The sequence below is a fragment of the Balaenoptera acutorostrata genome, chromosome 3, assembly GCF_949987535.1.
Source record: "Balaenoptera acutorostrata chromosome 3, mBalAcu1.1, whole genome shotgun sequence".
In the NCBI taxonomy this organism is placed as follows: Eukaryota; Metazoa; Chordata; class Mammalia; order Artiodactyla; family Balaenopteridae; genus Balaenoptera; species Balaenoptera acutorostrata.
The window spans coordinates 163329724-163357372 of NC_080066.1; the positions used below are offsets into that span (position 1 = coordinate 163329724).

The 27649-nt window shown below is 41.1% G+C and overlaps 1 protein-coding gene across 7 annotated transcripts in view; it reads left to right on the forward strand.

Moving 5' to 3' along the window:
• FLRT2 (fibronectin leucine rich transmembrane protein 2) overlaps positions 1 to 27394 on the forward strand; it is a 91765-nt gene extending 64371 nt beyond the window's left edge. For all 7 annotated transcript variants that reach the window (XM_057543344.1, XM_007188712.2, XM_057543341.1 and 4 more), the window contains one exon: positions 24840 to 27394. In XM_057543344.1, coding sequence (XP_057399327.1) covers positions 25217 to 27199 — 1983 coding nt within the window. In that variant the 5' untranslated portion in view covers positions 24840 to 25216 and the 3' untranslated portion in view covers positions 27200 to 27394. The remainder of the gene's footprint in view (positions 1 to 24839) is intronic.
• The last annotated feature ends 255 nt before the right edge of the window (positions 27395 to 27649 follow it).

The following is a 27649-nucleotide window of genomic DNA, read 5'->3' on the forward strand; positions in this document are numbered from 1 at the left end:
GCACTTACTCTATTCAGGCCATTTACTAAGTAAAAGCTTTGCATAAATGCCCTCATTTAATTTTTACAACCATGTTGTAAGGAAATTTTGGATTAGAGAAGTTAAACGATTTACTGAATTTTTGCCTGCAGCACATTAATGGCAGAGAAAGTGTTTGGACGCACACACACACTGGGGACAAGGAGATACGAGGAAAGTTCAGTTTAGCTTATTTATGAGGTTAGCAGTAAATATCTCAAGAGGCAGTTTTAAAGTAAGACTTGACCTTACCAGTGACTCATTTGGGTGGTAAGTTAGGAGGAAGTAGGAGGCAGTGGTGACCTTTTCACTGTGAGTAACAAAGAGGATGCTGCTGCCATTGGTCAAAATGAAGAAGTCAGAAGAAGATCCTGAGAGAGTTGGTTTGAAGTTCCAGATAGACGTAATGCTGTTAACATCCACGCGTATGGAAATGTAGGACTGAATTTCTGATCAGGTGTTGGAACTGGGTTGAAGATTTGGGATCCAGCTTTATACGATTAAAGCCGTAACATTTCATCGTGAATCGAATAGAAGGTAAATGAGGACAGAACTGTAAGGACCGTCCACATTTAGGGGTTGGGAAGAAACAAATGGGGTCAGAAAAGTAAGAGGAAGACTGATGGGATATCAGAGAAACTGATGAAGGGGAGAGCTTAGGGAAAGGGAGAGTTGTCAGGAGTATCATTCCTTGCAGAGAAGTCAGGGTGAAGGAAGATCAAAAGAGACTATTCGATTTTATATTATGAAATCCTAATGTGGACTTTTTAGAGAGCAGTTTCAAAAATATTTCAGGATAGTTTAAGCCAAATTATAAAGATCCAGAGGGTAAGAAATAGAGATAATATAATTTACAAGAATGCCAGGAGAAAGATGGAGTGGGAGTTTGGTGGACTCCCAGCGCTGGGAAGGAGTTTTTGGAATAGTGGAGACCTGATCATATTTGCCATCAGAGAAGACCTAGTTTGAGGTCAAGTCTCTGACTTATACATCATTCTGTACGTTGCCTCATCCACGTACGTGCTTAGTAGAAGTTTGTTGAATGACTGATTTAGCCTTTTACCAAACCAGAAAGATAGATATTACCTTAATTTTATAAATTTAAAAAAGCATGTTCTCAAATAAACAAATAGAAACCATGTCCTATGGTCGGCGGGAGGGTGGGGAGGAGGTTGGATGAAGGACATAGGTTAACATCAGAAAGGAGAAGGTCCAGCTGATGGTCAGGCAGGGCTAAGGCTCAGGAAGGCGGTGAGGATGCAGGGACAGAGGCAGAAGTGCTGGAGGGAGAACAGCATGAGATTGGAGGGAAGTAAAATACGCAAGAGACCCACTGACAGGATGTGGCCCAGGGCAGGCCGCAAACTGGCAGCCCAGACCGATGAGGGCTGGGTTGAACTTGCGTGAACTCAGAGACCATTGCTGAGCCATTTTGTCCGCCTTGCTTACAAGCCCTATTGAACTTTAAATGACATGGCGTGATCATAATAAAGCGGTCCTGGAGCACAGCCAGGCTTCCAGGACTAAAGTTCTGCCCCACATCACCAATTCCCCGGAGAGACTGCAGGTCTCTGCATAATAGAAAGCAGCAGGCTGCTCTAGCACCTGGGGAATAACAGGCTGCAATGGATTAATGGCCTGGGGAGAAAAGCCCTGAAGCTCTTCTCACCCCAAAGGAAAGAGCACAACTCTGGAATCAGAACACTTGAACTTAAACTCCAGCCTTGCTTCCCACTACCTAGATAACCTTGAGCAAATCTTTGAAACTGTCTGAGCCTCAGTTCTGTCATTTACAAACTGGGACCAGTGACAGACTTGTCTTACAGAGATGTTGTGAAGATCAAATGAGATACATGGGAGAGTACTTTGTAAATTTTACATTCCACGCAAATATTAGTTTTTTGACCATTATCATTATTGTTGGTAAAGCCACAGCGATGTGAATGGCTAAGAAACAGTGCTAGCAGAAGGGTTGCCATGTATCTGGCATACAGGACTCAGAAATGGAAGGTGTGTCCTTGAGTCCATCATGGAGTGTTCTGAATACCAGGCTGTACAGATGGGAGTTCAGGTAGAAGAGTTCATTGTCTGTGACAAACAGTACTTCTTGGTCTGTATGGAGGAAGGCCCTTTCTGCAATAGACACTTTTTTGTAAAACCATATCGGAAATTTGTCATGAAATACTTATTTATAGTAAAGGATAGTGCAGTGATTTTGTAGGTATAAATGTTTTTTGTGTATATATACATACACGTACTCATCCTGTAAATGCATATAAACATTTACATGTATGTTACATGAGAATACATACATAACTACCTTATTTTCTTTGCTCTCTCCTACATAGCTGTCTTTTCAAATAGTGATACAACTATTCCAGTTTCTCGAAGTTAACCACCTTGCTAAAACAACCTTGCAATAGTCTCTGGGCTCAGATTTGGAGTTACCATTGCAGAATCATTCCTGGTCCGCTCCTGGCTCTTCTTCCTTCCCACCTTCTCCACTGAAAGGGAGATGGCGTTTCCGATTTCATTACCACGCCCCGTGGCTCAGGAAGCAAATTGAAGACATCAGGATTGATTGTTTTCTGTGCTCTCTTTGTCTTCGTCAGGGTTTGTTCAAAAGCCAAGTTAGAGTTTTCAGAGTGAGAGTAGCTTAATGGAGCTCTCCATTCAGTACAGAAAACTGTGATTTGGCTAAAGCTCCAATTATTACAGAGAGTGAAATAGAAAGGGTGGGTGTGATTGTGCTTTAGGAACCTTACCTTCACATCATGTTATTTGCCCTGTAGCTGAACATATCTGGCAAATTATTTATTAGGAAACAAGTTGCTAGAATGTCATTAAGTGGATGGCATATCCTTTGATGCATGTAAATTCTGTGTGTGCCCTTCATTCCTGTTTAAAATAAAACTAATGACCATTTTAAAGATATATTGCAGAGAAAAATTGGTCATAACCCCAGATTAATGATTATCTCTGTGCTCAGGTTTATTTGGGGGGGGGGTTGGGGGTTGTGAGGTGCTTCTCTTGTTTACAACTCAATGGGCAGTTAGAAATGGAGCTAATCTCAAATGCCACTTTTTTTTTCAAGTCTTTCAGATATTCCCCATCAAATATTCCCTTTCTTTTCTGCCTGGATATAATTTTGTTGATACCTCTAGTTATGGCATTTATGAGCTTCTGCCTTCAATTATTCATTTATCCATCTTCCTTGTCTTCCTGTCTGCTAAGTAACACGCAGGCAAGGACTTGGGCTGATTCATTCTGAATTCCCTGAAGACACTTAGTATGGAGTCCTTCACCTAGTACGTGCTCGCTTGGTAACTGCTCCTGTTGCTGCAACGAGGTAGACTCCAGAGAAGAGTAGATGGAGGTCCCTTTGCTTGTATCAATAAGGAAGAGGAAAGTTGAGGTTCTGGGCACTGATTATTAAGGAGGAAAAAAAAGACTTGTGTCAGTTCTTTCTACAATAACGGCAGTGTCTGAATAACTGATAAGCTCAAAACCAGCATATTAAAAAATGCCCCTGTCTTATTGTTCCTTGATGAGTGATGCTGTCTGCTAAGGACAAGATAAGGACAGATAAATAACTTCTGATAGAAGATGAAGGGGTTCCCTCTTTATTTTTTCTTCTCTTTTCTTTTTTGTCAAATCTTGGCAGGTAATTGGGACCTGAACAAAGAATGGAGAAGGGATCAGAGATTAAAATTGTACAGATTTCTGGGTAACAAAAGGTGACTTTTCACTGTGTCTTGATGGGACCATTTTAATAACGTTAAAACGTACTGCTCTGGTTGAAATACATATCTATTGCTTTCTTTAATATATTTCTATGAACTCAAGAACTTCAAAGCCTATCCTACCTAAATTAATCCTACCCTGTCTTATTAGTTTTTAAAAACATTTCTGTGGAGTTTTTTGTTGATTTTGGGTAGGTGGAATGGGCTGGAAGAAAAGAGCTTAGATGTAATGGAGTCCATCCTTTTCCATAAAGATGCATGACAGGATGCCCAGGGAAGTTAAGTGACATGCCTGTATTAGTGGAATGTTCAGGAGTAAAGTCATGATCTCCTAGCTCTTACCCGGATCATCTTTCACTTATATCTTATTTCATGTATATTTCACATGTTTACCTGCTGCCTGATAATCTTCTCTAATGTGTGTATTTTCTTTATGCAACTATAGTGTACATTTTTCAAGGACTCAGATCATATCTTTGACTTCTTTTGACCTCTCACAACCAAGCCCAAGTCTTTGAACATTATTATTCACAGTAGGTCACCGTTTAAGGATTAATGATTGCTGTGGGCAGCATTTGTTTGCACAAATTACTGTGGGTGAAGAAGTTGAGTGAGAGATGGAAAGCTCCACCAAAAAAGAAAAAAAAAAAATCAGAAGCAAGATAAATAAGCCTAAGGACTGTTTTTAAAACTGAGAAGAGTTTTTTTTGTTCTTGCTGTTTTTGAAATTGAACTAATGGTAGAGGGAATAAAAGGATGCAGATAAACTAAATTGCTCTAAATAGCGGCAGTTCAGAGCAGTCCTAGAGAAATACCTTCAAAGAGGGCTTAGAAAACGGGAAGAAATTAGTCATTCCTGCTGTGTCTGTGCAGAGGGGTGGGATGGGGGTGGTTAGGAAAGAAAATGGGAAGACCACAGTGGCCCCCGCAGCCTCCTCTGGCTGTCAGTGCCCGCTAGCGAAGACGTGACTCTGACACGGAAGGTTCAGAATCATCACAGGTCACAAAGAAGACACCACTAAGAATTCATAGCCCTTTTGGGGCCTAACTACAGTGCACCTGATAAATAATTCAGGTAGTCAGAAGTGCCTGCGTATGGAAGACTTTAACTGTTCTTTTTCATCTTTTCCTTTAATATTATCCCTGGCCTCCTTTCCATCTGATGAAAATCTCAATCTCTCTGTCTCTGTCTCTCCCTGTCTCTCTGACTCTCTCTCTGCCTGCTCCCCTCTCTCTTTCTCTCTGTCACATCTCTGTCTCTGTCACTATATGGCTGTGTCTGTCTCTAGCTCTCTTTTGTCAAGAAGGATCATTTAGGAAGCCCCTTGTTTTCTCTCAGCTATGTTATTCTTTCAGTAACTTGCAAATATAGTTGGAAATAGGGAGCATCATTTATTTTGGTCACGGTAACTCTCTCCATTGGATGGAGCTCAGCACTTTTGCTTACATTTTTGGCTCAATAATAAGTCACAGATTTTCCAGGTTTTAGGGCTAATAGAACCATGTTATACATTTGAAAATGTATACAGTGTACAAGTTATCTATTATCAGACATAATTGGGACAGTAATTTCAGTTAAATTAAGAAGTCATAAAAATATTTAATGAGTGATACACATACACACAAAACCATCTAAACGGACACTAACTTGGCAATCTTTTGATGTAGGGTCCAAGTTATTGCCTGCATGTGGATCCACTGATTGAGTTAATATTGTTTCCCTTCCCCAAATGCATCAACTCTGATTTCCAGTTTGCTTTCTTATATTGGAATAAAAACATTTAGGCACTTGGAGAGTAATTTGAGTGTAGAATCATTCAAGATTTTTAAGATTCTGCCCTCTCCTTACCCACATGTCCCCTGATTTGCCAGAAACTTTAACTGACTTGTCCTTCTTGAATGTTTCTAAGCCATTCAAGTAGATTTTCATACAATGAGTAACTCCTTTTTTGTTCCCCTATTTTATTGCATTATAAAATATTTATTCTTATATAATCACAATACAAAAGTATAGTTGGCATAATTGCTAATTATTAGAGAAATGCAAATCAAAATTTCAATGAGGTATTACCTCACTCCAGTCAGAATGGTGGTCATCAAAATGTCTACAAATAATAAATGCTGGAGAGGGTGTGGAGAAAAAGGGACCCTCCTACACTGTTGGTGGAAATGTAAATTGGTGCAACCACTATGGAGAACAGTGTGGAGGGTTCTTAAAAAAACTAAAAATAGAGCTACCATATGATTCAGCAACCCCACTCCTGGACATATATCTGAAAGAGACGAAGACTCTAATTCGAAAAGGTACATGTACCCCAATGTTCATAGCAGCACTATTTATAATAACCAAGATGTGGAGGCAACCTAAATGTCCACCAACAGATGAATGGATAAAGAAGATGTGGTATAAATATACAATGGAATATTACTCGGCCATAAAAATAATAAAATAATGCCATTTGCAGCAACGTGGATGGACCTAGAGATTATCATACTAAGTGAAGTAAGTCAGACAGAGAAAGACAAATATCATATGATATTGCTTATATGTGGAATCTGAAAAAAAATACAAACAAACTTATTAACAAAACAGAAATAGACCCACAGACTTATCATTACCAAAGGGGAAGTGGGGGAGGGATAAATTAGGAGGTTGGGATTAACATATACACACTACTATACATAAAATAGATAACCCACAAGGGAACTATACTCATTATTTTTTAATAAACTATAAGGGAAAAGAATGTGAAAAAATACATATATATAAAGAATTCTTTTTCCAGTAATTTTTTTTTAAAGTATAGTTGGCATAATATGATTTGGTAAGAGCTTGACAGTCAAGAGTACATGTGTGGAGGTGCCAGAAGATTACCTGAGCAGCCGCTAACGCCCAGTATGTGCTGGGTGGTGGTCAGTGCATTTCATGAGGACATGAGACCACAGAACTATCTGGTATATTGATTAAGTGGAATATTGGGCAGAAACTTTCTGCCACATATATCCCAGCTATCATATATTTCAGCTGTGTAATCTTGGGAAAATGACTTAAACACTTATGCCTCAGTTTCTATGTCACTTAAAATAGTAATATAATAATAATACTTTTCTCACAGGCTTGCCAGAAAAATTTAATGAGCTGGCAAATCTCAAACACTTGGCACTGTGCATTTCAGTTGCAGGTGGCACTGAGTACATGTTAGCTATTACTATTCTTATTTCCTTGTTTGGTTCTATGACTGTGCCTCTCAAACTTTTTGTCCTTATTGTCCCCCTAAGGAGATTGCTTAAATTTTTTTTCCTAAAGATCTCTTTCCCTCAACATTTTTTTTTTTTGGCTGTGTTGGGTCTTCGTTTCTGTGCGAGGGCTTTCTCTAGTTGCGGCGAGTGAGGGACACTCTTCATCGCGGTGCGCGGGCCTCTCACTGTCGCGGCCTCTCCTGTTGCAGAGCACAGGCTCCAGACGCGCAGGCTCAGTAGTTGTGGCTCACGGGCCTAGTTGCTCCACGGCATGTGGGATCTTCCCAGACCAGGGCTCGAACCCGTGTCCCCTGCATTGGCAGGCAGATTCTCAACCACGGCGCCACCAGGGAAGCCCCCCCTCATAACATTTTAATACCATAGATATGCAGTGTATCTGCTTATGTACTGTGGCCACGTGGAGGGTCATAAACTATCATAATATCTAAGGTTTTCTTCTCCTTTCCCTAAGAAAAATTTTCTTACCCTCTGGGGTCAGCATTGCCCTGGTTGGGAACGCATGGTCTACTGTATTTTCAGATGACCGTGCTCGCCTCCAACCCAAGGCATCAGGGTACTATGTTTGTTAGAGCGGGGTTGACTCTTTATAATATGGGATTGAGCAAGTTTTGACCTGGGAGTGATGCTCCCTTATCCTGTGGATATTTCCCTTCTTAGATAGGTACTTTGTTAATGGCTTGTCATTGGAGATATGGAGTATTATTTGTTGGCCTGAAAAGTGGGAAGTGGGTGGATTCTTGGAACTGCTGGGTGTACGACCAAGGCACCTGGGAAAAGAACGTTTTCAGTTCCAAGAATGAGAAATCCTGATGGGGAGGCCTGGAAGTTGAAATTAGGTTTAGAGTGGACTTCTAGAAGAAAAACCTTCCTTTGGTTTACAAACAAGTCTGCTTTCAGTCTTGCTCTGAGAGTTGGATGTAAGTGAGCTGTTCTTAATCACCTGGTCTTACAATTAGTTGTGGCATGCCTTTCTTTTCCTCTGTATTATGAGTTATTGAACTGTGCATATCTCTGTATTAGCTTGCTGGGGCTGCCATAACAAAAAGTACCAAATACTGGGTGGCTTAAACCAGAGAAATTTATTTTTTCATAGTTCTGGAGGTTAGAAGTCCAAAATCAATATGTCAGTGGGGTTCTGAGACCTCCCTTCCTGGCTTATAGGTGGTGGTTTTCTCCTTGTGTCATCAGATGGTCTGCCTACTGTGTGTGTCTGTGTCTTATAATCTCCTCTTCTTACAAGGATACCAGTCATATTGGATTAGGGCCCACCCTAATGACCTCATTTTACCTTAATACCTCTTTAAAGACCCTGTGTCCAAATATGGTCACATTCTGAGGTCCTGGGAATTAGGACTTCAACATGTGAGTTTTAGGAAACACAATTCAGTTCATAACAATCCATTACCTGTTGGGTAGTGGGCATTCAATAATAAGTGAATGAATGAATGAATGGGTTTTTATTTATATTTTTGCTCTTTGCAGAATTAGCAATTCTAGCAATTCTTGTGAGTTATTAATAAGTTTCTCAAAATCTTTATATTTCTTTCACCCTAAAGATATGCTTAGGAGATAAAATTCCAAGGTCATGTTCATATTTATTCAGCAACTGTGCACCACTCTTCTCTTCATGAAGGAAGGTCCTCTCATCATGTTAAGAGCTTCTGCCATCAGCAGGTATAACCCAAACATTAGCAGACCCCTGAGCAGCGGTTAGAGAGAAGCCAGCCACAGAGCTAATCTTTCAAAAGTTATCCATCTTATTAACAGATTGTTTATAAAATGCGTACAATCCTCCTACCATGACTGATCTGCATTTCAGAATGTCCTGGAAGGCCAGGCAGGTTTGACTTTAGAAGTCTGACTCCACCAGTGCTGCCTGGAAAGTAGCAACACGAGAGAGCTGATCCCAAGCCTCTTCTCTTCCAGACAGGGGTCCCATCCTGAACCACAAGGGGCTTGGCCCACGCACACCAGCTCTGCACTCTCCTCCCCCAGATAAACAGCTGACATCTAGAGATGTCAGAACCTCGGGAGGACAGACGCAGCAGAGAAGCCCACCCAGGCCCTGGGAGAAGGTTTGGGGCAGGAAATTGAGGACCTTGGCTGCAAAGAACATAGCTTAGAAGAGGCTGTACAGTCTTCAGACAGTCATACTCTTTGGCCCTGTCCACCCCTTGCCCTGATGGGAGGGTGCGGGTCTTGGTCTGAGGGTGATGCTGCAGTCAGTTTCAACTCCTTCAGGACCTTTGCACTAGTTTTGAGATTATCCCCATACTCTGACTTCCTTGAAGAGTGAGCAAGAGAGTCAGGGGGACAGAACCTTCTGAGAAAACACCAGGATCAGGGGTTAGCCACGTTCAAAGGGAGCTGTTGGCAGTGGCTTTTTCACCTGGGAATTCACCTCCTTAAGTTCTGACGCCAAATACCCCCAGTTTCTCCACGCGTGAGTCCCCGCAAAGCCCAACTCACTCCTTGTGAGGAGATGCAGCTGTAGAAACGTACGAGCAGATCTCGGGTAAAAGCAGAAACTGCACGGGCTCCCCTGGAGAGGTGCCCACCTCACCTGCAGTGAGCCAGGGCATCGATGTCACCCCTGCACTCAGGTGAGACAGCCCGGCCTCTCATGAATGTTACAGCCCTGCCAAACCCTGGACAGCACTGGCCACTTTTGTGTCACTAGGGTCACGAAAATCCGCTTTTTCAAAATTATCTGTGGTGGTTTGCCAGGCTGTGCTCATAACTTCAGGAAAAATAGCCAGTGTTCTTCTTCACGACACAGAATAATTTACAGGTAGGGACCAATCTACTTGCTGAGGAACAGCGGGTGGTCTGTGCCTTTCCCAGTGGAAGGGACATTATGCTAAGCAGGGTGACAGTCTTCAGTGTTCACCATAGAAGCAGGGAGAGCTTTCTCATCAATTACATGGCTGTCTTTATGCAGTATCGGTACCTTACTTTGTCCTCAAGATTCTTTAGGCAAAGCCGTATTTCTTTTATTTATTTATTATTTATACAACATCTATTTTCAAAGAGAGTTTAAGACAGATGAGAAAATGGGAGCAGGGACAGTATTTGGAAGGCTCTCTGAAACAGGACATTTGAAGAGACAATTCAGACAGAAGTTTGGAGGTGCTTGTCCTCTTCTTGATAAAATTTCCTGTTTTTACTTCATCCTTACTTCTCCTCTCCCCAGACCTCCTTCCACTCTATGCTGTACAGATTCAGGGGATCCCTTTTCATCTTTACCATCCTTCTCTATACCCTCCCTGCTCTAGTACATTTAATTGCCGGCTTCCAGTTGTCCTTAGAATAAAATTCAAGTGGTTTACCAAAGCCTCAAGGCCTTGTGTACCCAGGCCCATCGGAACCCTTGGTCCTTCCACTCACCCCATTCCTCACAAAACATCCCCAGTCACGTTGATCTTTCAGTTCCCGGAAAAGATCAGACTCTTCTTCCCTACTAACTTTGTGCCTGCTCTTACTAAGACCTGTACTGCTGTGTTGGCCTCTCTCCTCCCATGCACTGCCCTCCTTTGTCCCAGCTCCCCCATGGGTATCAAATGCTCATCCTTTGGGAATCCCATTCTCCAAGACGTCATCCATGGCCGCCATATTTAAACCCACACTCACAGCCTCCCAATATTCTCTATCATACTTCTCTATGTCCTTCATGACATCGCTCATAATTTTATTATTTTCAGTCTCAAGTTTGTAGTTGTTATTTGATATTTCTTTTCTGTCTTGCTTTCAAACCAGATAACCTTCCCGACTGCAGGGACTTTATCTGTCTTGTTCATCTTTGTATCCCAAGGGCCTCACACTGTGTCTGGTACAGAGTAGCCACTCAACACTTGTTTGACAAATGAATGAAGGAATGAGAAATACTAGCTTTAGGATAAAGTCTGATACACTTCACTTGATTTAGAATGTCTGCCAAGGATATTTGGATTTCTAGAGAGGGTAACATTCTAGTCCAAAGAAATTGGTTTACAATTATGAAATTGTAAGTGTCAGGGAACTGGTGTAAAAAGGTTTTTGTGGAAACAGGGGTCCGTTGGGAAACCGTGTCACATTAAGCAGCTGCCCACCCACGAGTCTTTTTCCTTGATCTGTTTCTTGAGTGTTTTGTCTAAGAGACCAGGCCTGCCATTTAGATGTGATACTTTAGAAGTTAAACCTTGTTAGACCCACCGCGGTACTCCCAAGGACCAGGGGGCCCTGCATTTCAGTGAAGTGTGAAAATGTAGCTAAGGAAGGAAAGAGTAATCCAATCTGATTTCAAACGTATGATGTCCCCTCATTAATCTCAATCTTTAAAATCTGCTTTATCATCCCAAACTTCGCATTACTCTCTAATACTTGAGTTTTTAGTTTTATTTACAAGTGAAGATAGGAACTCTTTTCTGAACAACCATAAAGTAGCTGAGACAAAGATGAAAAAACAGTCGAAACTTTCTTTTCATGTGATGGGGGTGTGTGTGTGTGTGTGTGTGTGTGTGTGTATTACTGGGATCATCTTACAGCTGTGTTGCCTCCCTCTGGCTGCCAGCTATGTGCACATGGGCCTGGGTGACATGGACTAAGTCAGCCTGTAGCTTGCTTTCTTTAAAAAAAAAAAAGAAAAGAAAAGAAAAAGAAAAAATGTTATTGTGTTCTCCTGATTTTTTAAAAGCTTTTTAGTGGAAGCTCTTTTTTTTTGTTTGTTTTAACAAAGACTTAAGTGGTTGAAATTGATTGGCAGCATATATTCAATACTTAAGAGAATACAAGCTTTTTGCATGTGGGGTAAAGTTGGGAACCTGCAGTGTTCATAAATGAAAGCAGGGCTCTGACTGCGTATAAACCTATAAAAGGATCTTCTCATATGTTTAAATTGCTCAGTATTGGGGGAACATATTTCAAAATTCATTCAGATGAGAAAGGCCACCAGTATAGAATTTTTAAAGGTAGCTTTTAAAATCTGTTGTGGGTGTGTGTTTTTATTATTTTCCTTTGAATTGTTCCTTATCTGAACTGTGTAGCTACACTGGATATGGTACTGATGGCTCTCATCTGAGGTTTTATTTTATGTCTTAGAAATCACTTGATTTAATTTTAACCCATATCTGGACATGTTCCAAGGTCAGGGCAGGGGAGAATTTCCTTGAGAGAAGGAGAGGGTCAAGGATAAGGAGTAATAATTTTTCTTCTGTTTCTTGTCCCTTCTCATCCTCCAGATCCAGAAATAGTCCCCTGAACATAGCCTGACACTTCTGGGTGACAGGTGTTCTGAAGATGAGAAGGTGCACGTAAAGCCTGTTTATTCAGTGAGGACATTTTATACCACTTACATTCAGAGCCATCACTACCATACTGAAATAGGCTTAAGCAGTGAATTTTTCGTTTTTTTAGACTCAAAACCAGATAACCCACATGGAAATACACACTATGTAATTTCATTTCACGCACCTAATCAATATCACTGCCTGAAATCTGTATTCTCCTTGTGAAGGAGACACAAGATTTTCTGTTTCATTATGTCTATTACATATAGGGTGCAGTATTTTGGTGGGAAAAATAGGCCATGTTTATATTTTTAGATTCAGTTTGTTTTTTTTCATAAGCGTTTTTATAGCTCTCAAAGTTACTGGCCTATTTTGTGTTGATTCCAACTATATGGAGTGGTAAAGTGATGTGCAATTAAAACGCAGTTAAACTGTCACACTGAATGTATGTAAATATTTATAAGCTGTTGGTATATATAAGCAGAACACATATTTGCTGTAGACCATAAAGACTTACCTGAATTCAGGTCATCACCATTTTAAAACTGAGGTGTTAGGTATCTAGCATGATCAGATGTGTCTTTCATCAAACAGAGTTTGTAGTAATAGATCAGACTGATCTTATGTGAGCAGTACTCTTGCTGAAGAAGACCACAGAATTTGATGTTATTTTGTAAAAGAAGTACAGTGCTATAGTAATGACAGTTATTTTCCACTTGCGTGTTCTGTGTCTTTTCCTAAGGTCATCTAGTTCCTTTGTGTTTGGGGACTATTTATCCATCAATCTCTCCAGCTAGGTTAGTGTAGCGTAAAACCCTTGAAGCCTGTTCTGAAATATTATCTCAGTGATTCCTTATGGGACCTCAGATTGAAGATGCTGAAGAGTTTTCACAAACTGCCTCTTCAAACAAAGTAATCATCTGAAGGTCGTTCTTTGATTCGTCCATTTATTCTACAAACACTTTGTGAATGCCTGCCACGTGCTGCTCCCGGCCCTGGGGAGGGACCAGCCTGTGAATGTGTGGAGTTTACAGAGAGACAGAACACAGGATAGGAGCAAGGCCCTGCAGATCATGCCTGAGTTCAAGTCCATACGTGTCACTTCTCTGCTCATCCACCTTGGAGAAGCTACTTAACTTGGAGCCTCCATTCCCTCTATAGGATAATAACAGTATAAAATGCATAGTTTTATTATGAGTCCATGTATGTAAGCTTCTTATAAAGTATCTAAAACTGTAAATGCTATGTTGGAAGTGCTCTTAAAACACTGAAGTAAGTCAGGTGGGTGTTTGGGTGTACAGATAAGCAGCTGAGAGGACAGTCTTGGATGGAGACTGAAGTTTCTGATTGTATATATGATCATTTTTTAAAACTTTTTTTGGAGTTTAGTTGATTTACAATGTTGTGTTAGTTTCAGGTGTAAGGTGATTCAGTTATACATACACATATATTCATTCTATTTTGGATTCTTTTCTCATGTAGGTTATCACGGAATATTGAGTGGCGTTCCCTGTGCTATACAGTAGTTGGTTATCTTCTTGTATATAGTAGTGTGTGTTTGTTAATCCCATCCTCCTGATTCATCCCTCCCCCACCCCGCCATGTTTCCCCTTTGGTAACCATAAGTTTGTTTTTGATGTCTGTAAGTCTGTTTCTGTTTTGTAAATAAGTTCATTTGTATCATGTTTTTAAATTAGATTCCACATTTTTTATAATTAATTAATTTATTTATTTATTTATTTATGGCTGTGTTGGGTCTTTGTTTCTGTGCCAGGGCTTTCTCTAGTTGTGGCAAGCGGGGGCCACTCTTCATCGCGGTGCGCGGACCTCTCACTGTCGTGACCTCTCTTGTTGCGGAGCACAGGCTCCAGATGCGCAGGCTCAGTAGTTGTGGCTCACGGGCCTAGTTGCTCCACGGCATGTGGGATCTTCCCAGACCAGGGCTCGAACCCGTGTCCCCTGCATTGGCAGGCAGACTCTCAATCACTGCGCCATCAGGGAAGCCCCTCCACATATTTTTAAATATCATATGATATCATATGATATTTGTTTTTCTCTGTTTGACTTACTTCACTTAGTGTGATAATCTCTAGGTCCATCCACGTTGCTGTAAATGGCATTATTTCATTCTTTTAATGGCTGAGTAACATTCCATTGTATATCTGTACCACATCTTCTTTATCCATTCCTCTATTGATGGACATTTAGGTTGCTTCCATGTCCTAACTATTGTAAATAATGCTGCAAAGAACATTGGGGTGCATGTATCTTTTCAAATTATGGTTTTCTTGGGGTGTATGTCCAGGAGTAGAGTTGCTGGGTCATATGGTATTTCTATTTTTAGTTTTTCAAGGAACATCCATACTGTTCTCCATAGTGGCTGCACCAATTTACATTCCCACCAACAGTGTAGGAGGGCTCCCTTCCCTCCACACCCTCTCAAGCATCATTTGTATATATGATCATTTAAGCTTAGGGCTTGGATACCATTTCTTACAAAGGGAAGAAAAGGAGAGTGTCTGGACCCAAACTTATTGGACTAACACTGAATGGCTACACTGAAGAGGGAGAACCTACAACATAGGAAATAACAAGAGAAATAGGAAGAAAACCAGCAGCTGTCATAGCAACCAAGGAATGAGGATGTTTCAGTAAGGGCATGCACAAGTCTAAATGATGCTGTGAGATTAAGTGGGAAGAAGACAGTCAAAGGAAAGCCCTTTGGATTTGCCAACCTGGGGCTGACTGTTAACATCTCCTAATGTAAACATTAGGAGAGAAGCTTGTGGGAGAGAAGGGGCGGGAACCAGCATGGAATGTGTTGGTGTGAGATGGATGGGAGGTGAGAAAACATAGATATTGATGATGGACTGTTCTTTCCAGGAATTTAGCTAAAAGGAGAGAAATGTGGGAATAGCTGGAGGGGAACTTGGGGGTCAAGGGGATTTTTTTAGTGGAATATATTGGGGAATGTTTAAACATGGATCCAGTTTGAGAGGGAGAGATTGTGCACACAGGGAAGGAAGAGATAGTTATCTTCCAGAGAGGCCTGTAGGGCGAGGGCTCCAAGGAATGGATGATGTGATCAACATTTAAGGAAAAGAAAGTGGGTGCACATAAAGGTAAACTCGTATGTTTGGAAACAGAAAGAGGTGGGAGATCCTGTCTGATGCCTTCTGCTATCTTCAGATTAAAGTCAGGTTGTCTACTGAGAGTGAGGGGAAAAATGTTCGGAGGGCTAAGGAGAGTGAAGTTTAACGCCATCTTTGAGGAGAATGGGAGAGGGTGATTTCCAGAGAAGTGCAGTAAAATTGCTAGATGGGGTGAGGTCTCACTTTAGGTTGGGGATTTCTTATTTAAGGTAGAACTAGTCTGTGCTGTTAGGTGACTTCCTCTAGTGGGAATCTGAAACTCAGGTGGGCACAGGGGAGGTTGGGCTTGTGATTGGGTGGGAAGCATTCGCTTGATTGGTGTAATGAAAGAATAGAGGACAAAGAGAACCTGGGGTGTTAGCAGAAGAATTTTTGAAATGAGAGACTGTATACCCTAAACTGATAAGGAGAGAAATGTGGTGTAGTGGGAAGAGCACTGATTGTTTTTTAGCCAGGAAAATTGAGTTGCAGTTCTATTTCTAGGATATGCTACTATTTGAACTGGTGGAAGTCACAGATTTCTCCAAGCTAGTTTCCTCATTTGTAAATTAGGAATAATAATGACTTATTTCTCATAGCTGTGTAGTCATCTCACAAGACTAGTAGTGACTAGCTCTCAATAGGTATTTGAATATTTAGCTGAATCTGAACTCCAGTTGGAAATGTACAAGAGCCTAGTGGTGAATAATGTGAGTATAGTTATTTGCTTATTTCTTCTCTTGAATTATCAAAAACTGTTTAAACATCTTTTGTTCTAGCCCTGCACAGCCTGCCTTTCGAAAAAGAAACAGAGGGAAGGGGTGAGGAAAAGAGGACGAATTCTCATTTGGGACACACATATTCAGAGTGAGCCCTGCGTGTTTGAGTTACAGAGTGGAAGAGGGAAAAGAAAACCTATTAGACTTCCTGGTGTCAAATGCTATTATAGGATTGCCTGAACAAAGTCTCTTGTAGAGAAAAAGCAGATGTAGAAAGATTTTTCCCTAAAATTACTGTTTGGTAGCTTACTGATCCCACTTTCTACAGATTTTTTTTCACTTGGAATTCAAGGAACTCACAACACTTAACAACATTTCATTTAATTAGTATACAAAAGGTGGCCGTATGTAGGACAGTTGGCAGTTAGTTTTATCCCTTAAATGGCTTTTCCGACAGTGACCCCCACATAAAGACCTTCCCAAGCTGTAGAACGTGGTGGCAGCAAACTTGGGACTCTTGGCTATGAAGGAGGCAAGGAGACTTTGTTGTCCGTCTTGCTACCAACTTATCAGTAGCCGTCTAGAGTCCTTTAGACGCCTCCAGTTTTTGGCATCTTGCTGCTGCCCATCAGCTGGGGAGCCCTTGATTTCACATTCCTGCTGAGTCTTGGAGTCACGTGGGCAGAGCAGATAATGGGCCCCCTGGTGTAATTACCTTTTACTTACACATCAGGCCAGCTTGGAAGTGTTACCCACTTTAAATGCCAGGCTGCTGCTAGTTTTGAAAATTTGAGCAGTGGTGAGGGGCTTTAGTTTTTTCAGGGAAGTGGATGTTGGTTTTAATACCACTGTAACTAACACCATTCATAAAATTATACCTGAAGCTTGCATTTTCATACGGAAGATTTATAATACTATCCTCTGTCCATACCGTCTATGTGGCTTCAGGCAAATTATTTCATCTCTGTGGACTTCATTTGAGGTTGATATAAATATCTCCTATGGGTTGTTGTGGGATTAGATGAAATGAAACATATTAAAAGTCTTCGGAATTATAAAGAGCTTTATACAAAAAGTTACTTGATATAACATGAACCTTTTCTCAATACCAAGGGCCATGTCATAGGTATCTTTCTAGTTACCAGCTCCATGCCTGGCAGGGCATGGGCATTCCCCGAGTATTTGCTGAGCTGTACTTGGTGCTGGGAGACCTCATGAGTCTTATTTTCCATTCTGGGCAACACATGTCAAGAAAGGCATTGCCAGTGAAGGCATCAACATTGCTAAGATTCTGGAGCAAATGAAAGAAAAGGGACATTTACACAGGAAAGGAAGAGATCTCAGAGACCCAATAAATGTCTCCACATATTTGCAGGTTTATGGATGGAAAGGTGTATATGTGTATCTCCAAAGGAAAGAACTATGATAAAAATAGAGAATGAAAGTCAGAGGAAAATAAAATTTGATGAATTAAACAGAATGACTTGTCTACTAAATTAGGGACAAAAGCTTCCTAGAATAGCGGGCTTTTTGTTATTTTTTTTTAATGCTAGAAATAGGAATGACACAATGAATGTATGTTCTCCATGTGTTAGATGATATTCTAAGTGATTTATAGTCCTGCAACAACTATAAGAGAGTAATACTATCATTTTCCCCATTTTGCATATGAGTTAACTGGGGCATACGGAGATGAAGTAATGTTCCCAAATTAGCACAGCTAGTAAGTGGGAAAGCTGTCCAGGTCAACTGTCCCCAGACCCAGCTTTTTCTTATTATACAATCTCTATCTCTCCTAAGTCACAGTTTATTGAGTGCCTAGTTGGTGCTTTTTGTTACTTTACATTCATTATATCTAGTCTTCCCAACATGAGCATGGCTTATTATCCCCTCTTGAGATGAAAAAAGGTGATGTACAGAGAGGTTAAGTGTCCATTGTCATGCCGTTTGAGTGGCTACACTGATGTCAAGCTAAATTCTGACTCCAAACCCTTTGCTCTTTCCATGCCCCTCATGCCACTTGTTGATTTGATCCAGAAGCAGGAAGGACCAGTTGTCTCGATGCCCTGAAAGCAGTTCCTGATTAGTGAGTGCCTGGGTAGTAAGACCCTAAAGTGGCTGATCATCAAACCCATCTGGGGAAAGTTGACAAAATGTACCTACCCAGCCTTCTTTGAAGACCAGTCAAACCAGAATCTGCAGGGGTGGGACCCAGAAAGTTTAATGGTTCATCACCTTCCCTAAGTGTTTTTGATGGCCCTTGGGGATGGAGAATCACTGGATCAGATGATGGGAAAAATCTCTCCCAAAGTTGAGTCTAAGAAATCAGCTATTTTCTATGCCCGAACCACGAGGTGCTCAGTATCTGAGCAAGTGAATGAATGTATGAATGACTGAACTACCTCCCTTTGAAATGGGTTGAAGAGTGTATAGATATGAGCTGTAGGGAATTCCATCCTTTATGGACCATATAGTTTTTTCTTTTTTTAATCCTGTTGGCGCTGTCTCAATAAAATTCTTCTCTAATAGTGTCTGTTCACCACTGGGCTTTATTAAATACCGCGAAGACTCAGTCTTGCAGTCCTAGATTATACAGATTTATATGAACCCAGGGGATGGTCAGTGGGAGCTCCCTAGTGGATTGAGAGAAGCCTTTGGCAGTAATGAAGGTGTCCTCAAAGTTTATGCAGTTGAGTTTCTAACATTGCAACTTGTTCTAAACTTAGCCCTATTATTCAAACCAACTGCATTGGAAACCATGTGAGAACAACCCTTCAAATGTGTTAGAGAATTTTATGCTTGTCAGGAGAATCGTTTTTCTTCTCTTTTTTTTTTTTTTTGGTCCAATTTTAATGTTTTCCATTCTAGACTGACTGGAGCCAGAAAATTGTCAACTGTTTAAATAAAGTGTTTCCTTTCTTTCCTTCCCTCCTTCCCTCCTTTTCTCCCTCTTCCTTTCTTTCTCTCCCTTTGTTTTGGCAAAGAAAAATATTTGTCTAATGAGAAAAACTTCAAGGAGCTTGACTGAGCTTCAGTGAATGAGATGGAAAAATGGTTTCAAGTTAGGGGGTAGCTATTGTTATATTTTCCTCCACATTCCTATGCTAATCTCCACATCTTGGCCAGCTAACTACAGAACTCTCCTGATTGCTGTAGGAACAGTATTTATAACCTATCTTGAGGAATGTGGAAATGTGCACAAGATCTATAAATTGCTTTAGTGTTTCCAGATTATAACAAAGACATTTGCAGTATAGTTGGGCCTATGGATTCTGCACCTGTGTGTGTCGATTTTAAGCACAAACTTAACTCCAGAAGCTCTAAGTCTGATGTATCCAGGGAAACTTTTCTAGGAGGATCCCTCATCAATGTAGCTTTTTCACTTGCATCGCTCCAGGCAGTGTGCTGTCTTGGCACAATCCAGCCAATGCCGAAACCATTAAGATTTTTATTAGGTTTGTCCTGGTGTCATTATACTATGCAATCGGCAGTGCTTATAGATAATGCCTATTTTCTGTACTATGACTTTTATAGTCTGAGTTTATTAAGAGCCCCTGGAATGCAAGCTCCTGGAATTAATTTTAAAAACTTTTTAGACAACATGAGGAGAGAAACACTTTGCAGAAAGCTCTTCCATGATTTATGTCTTTTGAGTCTCAGTTCCTATGAAAAGAGTTAAAATATAGCCTGGCATAACTGCTGCCGTTACTGTCATCTTTAACAGACAGGCAGGGCCAGGGTCTTGCTGTCTCCAAAGAGCCTTTGTTGAATGTTGTTTTACACTCAGGCTTTTGAAACTGTTTTCTGCTTTAAATGAAAATTTCTGTTTTTACCTAACACCTTCCATTAAACCATTCTTCACATTCTCTCATTTCCTGGAGGGGAGACATATTCAGTGCACTATTCAAATAGGAAAGAAAGAAGAAAAACCCCACAACTTTTGCTCTCAATATTTGAAATCCATCTTGTAAAGCAAAATCTTTTTATTATCAACCTTTAGAGACTTATAAATGAAATGACTAATGATTTTGAAACATGGGTTTGTTTATTAACTTCTAGAAACAGGACTATCTCTGTGGGAAGCAAAGTCAAAGTTTTGTTCCTTCTCTGAGCTGGGCTGGGTTTCACCTCTTGATCTACATTACAACCATCCATGTGCAGAACTTTTGGAATCTCTTCCCTGGCTTGCACCTTGCTATCCTTCAGATCCTCATGTAGACAATCTTTCCTCTGCTGTGTTTTTCCTGATACCCCATGGACTAGATTAGAGCTTTTTACATGGTACCGTAATTTCCTGATGCCCTGAGGTTGGAGATCTTTACACAGTACCGTAATTCCCTGCTTATTCATTTCTCTCCCCTCATTATACTTTTAAGACTCACAAAGTCAAAAACCATATCAGCTCTGCATGATGGTATCCTCATTCCAGTGCCCAATAAATATTGGCTGAATAAATGAATGAAAAACATATTGCACTTTCATGCTTTTCTGGTGGCCATGGCACGAAGCATTTATGGGCTCTGTTTATTAGAAACTTATCATCACCTTCCTCTATAAAATCAGGATAAAAATACTAACCCTTTAAGGTACTTGTAAGACGGTGTGTGTGGGTCAGTCGTTCTTAACTGGGGGCATTTTGCCTCACCAGGGGACATACCTATGGCAATGTCTGGAGACATCTTTGTATGCTCACAGCAGCTCCACAAGGAAAGAATTATCTGCCTCAAAATTTGAATAGTGCTGATGTTGAGAAATCCTGGAGGAGGTGTCAGGACAGAGAACTTGGTTGGTCAAAGGTGATTTTATTTTACTCTACATTTTGGAGTTCACCTTTTTGGATATCATTAATCATAACAAGTACGCAGAGAATAACAATTTTATTTATTATGTTCTTGCCATGTGTCAGGCACCATATAACTTTTCACAAATATTATCCTATTTAATCCTCTCAACAGTGCTGTTGAGTTAGGAACTATTTTATACCCATTTTTCAGATAGGGAGACTAAGACTTAAAAGTTTAACTAATTTATCTAGCTCCTAAGTGCCAGAGGTGAGATGAGAACTCAGGGGCTATGCTTTCGACCATTATACTATACTACTTTCTCTATAAATACAGTCTCCATTTTAAGGTTTAAAAGGATTTCTCCCCTTAGTATTTAGTAGGAATTACAGTGGAGAATATGGGGATTTTAGCCTTACTTAAGTTTAAAAAAAATCATTATTGCCTAGGTGGTTGCAGTTTTACACTTGCACTAATTTGAACAAAGATACAGTCTACTGGCTGATATAATATGTAGGCAGTTGTTGATCCAGGAATTAGGACAAGTCTACTATGCACAGTTATTTTATGGAATTCCCAAGAAGCACAAAGAAAACCTTGAAAGTTTGTTTTCTTTCAACACTGAACTTGCCATAGCTGATCAACACAGTGCGGTCTAGATGGGACTTTTCTCCTACTGAGGTGGATAAACAGTGACAATTTGCCCCATGTAATCCCATTAGGAGCTTTCTTCAGGACCACATCCTCTTCTTATGTAATTATACAAGAACCACTCATAAGTAAAGTCCACCTGCCAAGAGAGCAAGGCCTGGGGCAAAGGGTTGGCTGATAGGGCTTTTTCTCGCCTTACAGAGGACACAGCTGAAGCAAGTGGAAGAGTTGCAATTTGGATGCACAGTGATGGTCTCCAGTGATCCCTGAGTACTTTGTTAGCTCCCAATCATTATTGCCTTGAGGCTCTTCACTGATAAAGTTTCTAAACAAATTCTACCATCTTCAAGCACTGGTTGGTTGTTTCTAGGGCCTTAAAACTTGGCTTGTAAATGCAGTTAAGAAGCATGGATTCTTTTTACAAAGGAATTTAAAAACCCTGGGGCAGCTGTGTTTTCTCCCTTGGAAAATTCTGTTCATTGTGTGATTCCCATGGAATACTCAAAAATGTTAGATTCTATTCTTTTAGTCTCACTCTCCTACCTTTTTTGAAGAGTAAATGCTAATAGCACCAAACAGACTTTTGTTCTTAAATAAATCATGCTTTATGAAAGTAGGCCCCCTCTGATTACAAATAGCTCTTTAAGCTCCTACTGGGTATTAGTGCTTGTCATTCAGACATACATTTTCAAGGGTCTGTTGAAGCCAAGTGATATATTTAGTCATTGCACTACTCTACCTGTAAGATGTCATTTACATATAAGATGCAATTTGAGACCATCTCCTGGGGACGAAAGTGATTAGTATGCCTTATGCTTTTACTCTTCACAAATGAATCATTTGACATGCTCTTGCATTTATTTTACATTTAAAAAATTAAAACATTTGAAAAATTAAAGAAGACGGCACTGTGTTTAGGGCGGTGTTTCTCAAATTTTAACGTGTATGCCCTAGGCTCTTGCTAATGTGCAGATTCTGTTTCCAGCAACTTCCCAGGTCAGGCTCATGCTGTTGGACCAGGGATCACACTTGAGTAGCAGGCTATTAAGGAACATTGAGATGGTTTGAGAATTTGAAACCTGAGCTAGGGATGGCATCAAGGTGATGGCATTAAATTTGCTTTTCCTGCACTACCCTTAGTTGTATTATAAATTATTCTTTAAGCGTATAGGGAGATTTGGGGCAGAGAGGATGACTCCTGTTCCATGTGATAAAACATATATTTGTAATTTTTAACAAATTAAATAATGCTTAATTTTTAATAAAGTATCACATCCATCTGTTTTGCCTGGAAAGAGACTCCCTATACCCCCTCTTTTTTTTTTTTTTAAGTTTTCTGAACAATAAAAAAATGACTATTACCGTTTCTGGTCATCAAAGGCATTTTTTAGATGGCTCACAATCTTTCAAATTGTAGAACAAATTTACAATAGTCTGGACACTTAAATAGCAGTTACAATGTTTTTGTTTTTGTTTTTCTTTTTTAATTACCTTTCTAAAGATAGCTAAGGGAACAATTTCAAATAGTTCCTCTGTGCTTTAGATATAAGTTGTTTCAATTGCTGTGTATTGGTAAGAATTAAGAGACTTCCGGCTTGCCATGTCCTGTCAAGTTAGCTTCTTTTGTAGGGAAATCAAATCTGGCACCTTTCAATTAACTTCTTTACCTCTCTAATCTAAAAATAGATGGAACAGTTCTGGAGGAGGAAGGTCTGATTACTATCTGTAGATTGCCTTTACTTCCCCAACTGTGTCTTCTAACATTTCAAAGTTTACTGAAAGTCCTTTTCTAAAAGCAGGAAAACACACACAGATGGGAGGAAGGTTGAGTTGTTGGCAAATAATTTTATTCCCAGTCATGAGCTTGTCACCTCTCAAAGGAATCACAATGGTGTATCTCATCTGAACCTGGAGGTCTCAAAAGAGGGGATAAGTGGAAATGTGTCATGGACTGGAGTTTGGTCATTCTAGTTGGTAACTCAAGTGTGGGCTATTTGGGAGGCAGAGAGAGATGAGAGGAGGCGGGGAGTGGGGAAGAAAAGAGCAGTCTTCTCTCTGACTTGACATCACCTCTGTTTCTGTGCATCACCTTTAAACTGCTTCATCACAGTGTCAGATTAAAAGGATGCATCTTTCTAAATAACTTTATCAGTCCCCATTTTGCATTTGTTTATAACTGGAAAGGGTTTCACATTTTTTTTTTCCCTTAAATTGTATTCGTTGCTCAGTCACTCATTTCATCTTGAAATATGACTGTGGCCAGTTGCATTTGTAGATGGTCATCATTGATTCAGTGGATTCAGCCCTGGGCCTCTTGTGCCTGTCTGTTTGGATATGCAAATAGATCTCTGAGAGAAGATACTGACTGTGATGTGAAATTCACAATATGATCATTGATAGTGAGAGGTAACAATATGGTTTCCGTTTTGTTGATAAAGATAATTGAATCGTTTTCATTTCCTGAATACCTTTTCAACTGAATTATTATTATTTAGCATGGCACTTAATGCCAACTCCCTGCCTCTGGGCATTTAGTCCCAATCACAGTGATCATTTTTTTTTTTTTTTTTAACATCTTTGTTGGAGTATAATTGCTTTACAATGTTGTATTAGTTTCTGCTATATAAGAAAGTGAATCAGCTATATGTATACATACATCCCCATATCCCCTCTCTCTTGAGTCTCCCGCCCACCCTCCTTATCCCACCCCTCTAGGTGGTTGCAAAGCACCGAGCTGATCTCCCTGTGCTATGCAGCTGCTTCCCACTAGCTATGTATTTTACATTTGGTAGTGTATATATGTCCATGCCACTCTCTCACTTCGTCCTAGCTTACCCTTCCCCCTCCCTGTGTCCTCAAGTCCATTCTATACGTCTGCGTCTTTATTCCTGTCCTGCCCCTAGGTTCTTCAGAACCATTTTTTTTTTTTTTTTTTAGATTCCATATATATGTGTTAGCATACGGTATTTGTTTTTCTCTTTCTGACCTACTTCACTCTGTATGACAGACTCTAGGTCTATCCACCTCACTACAAATAACTCAATTTCATTTCTTTTTATGGCTGAGTAATATTCCATTGTATATATGTGCCACATTTTCTTTATCCATTCATCTGACAATGGACACTTAGGTTGCCTCCGTGTCCTGGCTATTGTAAATAGTGCTGCAATGAACATTGAATCACAGCATTCTTGAAAAGCCACAGTCAGATCAGCACTTAATCCACTCACTACCCTTAACTGACTCTTTTCTCTCTACTTTCCTACAACAGATTGCAGACTGAACTTAACCAAGTTCATAGGCTGATCCACACTGACCTGACCGACCACAGAAGAAGGGATTCTGCCTACCCAGCTGGGCCCCTTTTGACCGCTGATACTTGACTTCACTTGTTGCCTGGGTGGAAAGTTCTCCTTATTGAAATTTTTTTGCACATGGAGGACAATAGCAAAGAGGGCAACATAGGCTGATAAGACCAGAGACCACAGGAAGATTCTTTGACCTTAGCCTTCGGGACTTTTCCTCTAGCTGGAGTTCTGGACTTTAACAGAACTGCGTTCAATCATTTTGGTTTTGCTATCTGTTTGTTTTTGTTTTTTTCCTTTTTCTTTTCACTACCACATTGTATTTTATTTCTGTACTTCAGAAATGGGCCTACAGACTACACAGGGGCCCAGCCAGGGGGCTTTTTTCCTGAAATCTTGGCTTCTCATTTCCCTGGGGCTCTACTCACAAGTGTCAAAACTCCTGGCGTGCCCTAGCGTGTGTCGCTGCGACAGGAACTTTGTCTACTGTAACGAGCGAAGCTTGACCTCAGTGCCTCTTGGGATCCCGGAGGGTGTCACTGTACTCTACCTCCACAACAACCAAATTAATAATGCTGGGTTTCCTGCAGAGCTGCACAACGTACAGTCTGTGCACACCGTGTACCTTTATGGGAACCAACTGGATGAATTCCCCATGAACCTTCCCAAGAACGTCCGAGTTCTCCATCTGCAGGAAAACAATATTCAGACCATTTCACGGGCCGCCCTGGCCCAGCTCTTGAAGCTTGAAGAGCTCCACCTGGATGACAACTCAATATCCACGGTGGGGGTGGAAGATGGGGCCTTCCGGGAGGCCATTAGCCTCAAATTGTTGTTTCTATCCAAGAATCACCTGAGCAGCGTGCCTGTGGGGCTTCCCGTGGACCTGCAAGAGCTGAGAGTGGATGAGAATCGAATTGCCGTCATATCAGACATGGCCTTTCAGAACCTCACGAGCTTGGAGCGTCTGATCGTGGATGGAAACCTCCTGACCAACAAGGGCATCGCCGAGGGCACCTTCAGCCACCTCACCAAGCTCAAGGAATTTTCCATTGTCCGGAATTCGCTCTCCCATCCCCCCTCTGATCTCCCAGGTACGCACCTGATCAGGCTCTATCTGCAGGACAACCAGATCAACCACATCCCTTTGACAGCCTTCTCGAATCTCCGGAAGCTGGAACGGCTGGATATATCCAACAACCAGCTGCGCGTGTTGACTCAAGGGGTCTTCGATAACCTCTCCAACCTGAAGCAGCTCACTGCTCGGAATAATCCTTGGTTCTGTGACTGCAGTATTAAATGGGTCACGGAATGGCTCAAACACATACCCTCATCTCTCAACGTGCGAGGTTTCATGTGCCAGGGTCCTGAACAAGTCCGGGGGATGGCAGTCCGGGAGTTGAATATGAATCTGTTGTCCTGTCCCACCACCACCCCCGGCCTGCCTCTCTTCACCCCAGCCCCAAGTTCAGCTTTGCCCACGACTCAGCCTCCCACACTCTCTGTCCCGACCCCTAGCAGAAGCTATATGCCTCTAACTCCTATGGCATCGAAACTCCCCACGATTCCCGACTGGGATGGCAGAGAAAGAGTGACCCCGCCTCTTTCTGAACGGATTCAGCTCTCTATCCATTTTGTGAATGACACTTCCATTCAAGTCAGCTGGCTCTCTCTCTTTACTGTGATGGCATACAAACTCACATGGGTGAAAATGGGCCACAGTTTGGTGGGGGGCATTGTTCAGGAACGCATTGTCAGTGGTGAGAAGCAGCATCTGAGTCTGGTCAATTTAGAGCCCAGATCCACTTATCGGATTTGCTTAGTGCCACTGGATGCATTTAACTACCGAGCTGTAGAAGACACCGTTTGTTCTGAGGCCACCACGCATGCCTCCTATGTGAACAATGGCAGCAACACGGCTTCCAGCCACGAGCAGACGACTTCCCACAGCATGGGCTCCCCTTTCCTGCTGGCGGGACTCATCGGGGGCGCGGTGATATTTGTGCTCGTGGTCCTGCTCAGTGTCTTTTGCTGGCATATGCACAAAAAGGGGCGCTACACCTCCCAGAAGTGGAAATACAACCGAGGCCGGCGGAAAGATGACTATTGCGAGGCAGGCACCAAAAAGGACAATTCCATCCTGGAGATGACAGAAACCAGCTTTCAGATCGTCTCCTTAAATAACGATCAGCTCCTTAAAGGAGATTTCAGACTGCAGCCCATTTACACCCCAAATGGGGGCATTAATTACACAGACTGCCATATCCCCAACAACATGCGATACTGCAACAGCAGTGTGCCAGACTTGGAGCACTGCCATACGTGACAGCCAGAGGTCCAGCATTACAAACGCAGACAGTAAGACTCTCGAGAACACACTCGTGTGTGCACATAAAGACACGCGAATTACATTTGATAAATGTTACACAGATGCATTTGTGCATTTGAATACTCTGTAATTTATACGGTGTACTATATAATGGGATTTAAAAAAAGTGCTATCTTTTCTATTCCAAGTTAATTACAAACAGTTTTGTAGCTCTTTGCTTTTTAAATCTTAAAAAAAAAACAAAAAAAAAAATAGTTGCTGAAGTACTGTACAGGGTTGTACAATGAGAACCCAATGCCAAGGTAAAAGAACGAGTGATTCTTCCTCCTGATGCAATTCACCACTTTGCTGTTGAAGCTTCAGAACAAATTCCTTTCCTAGAATTGGTGGTCAGATGAAAGGGCAGGTTAAAATGGACTCATCAGGGTAGGATAAATAATAGGCATA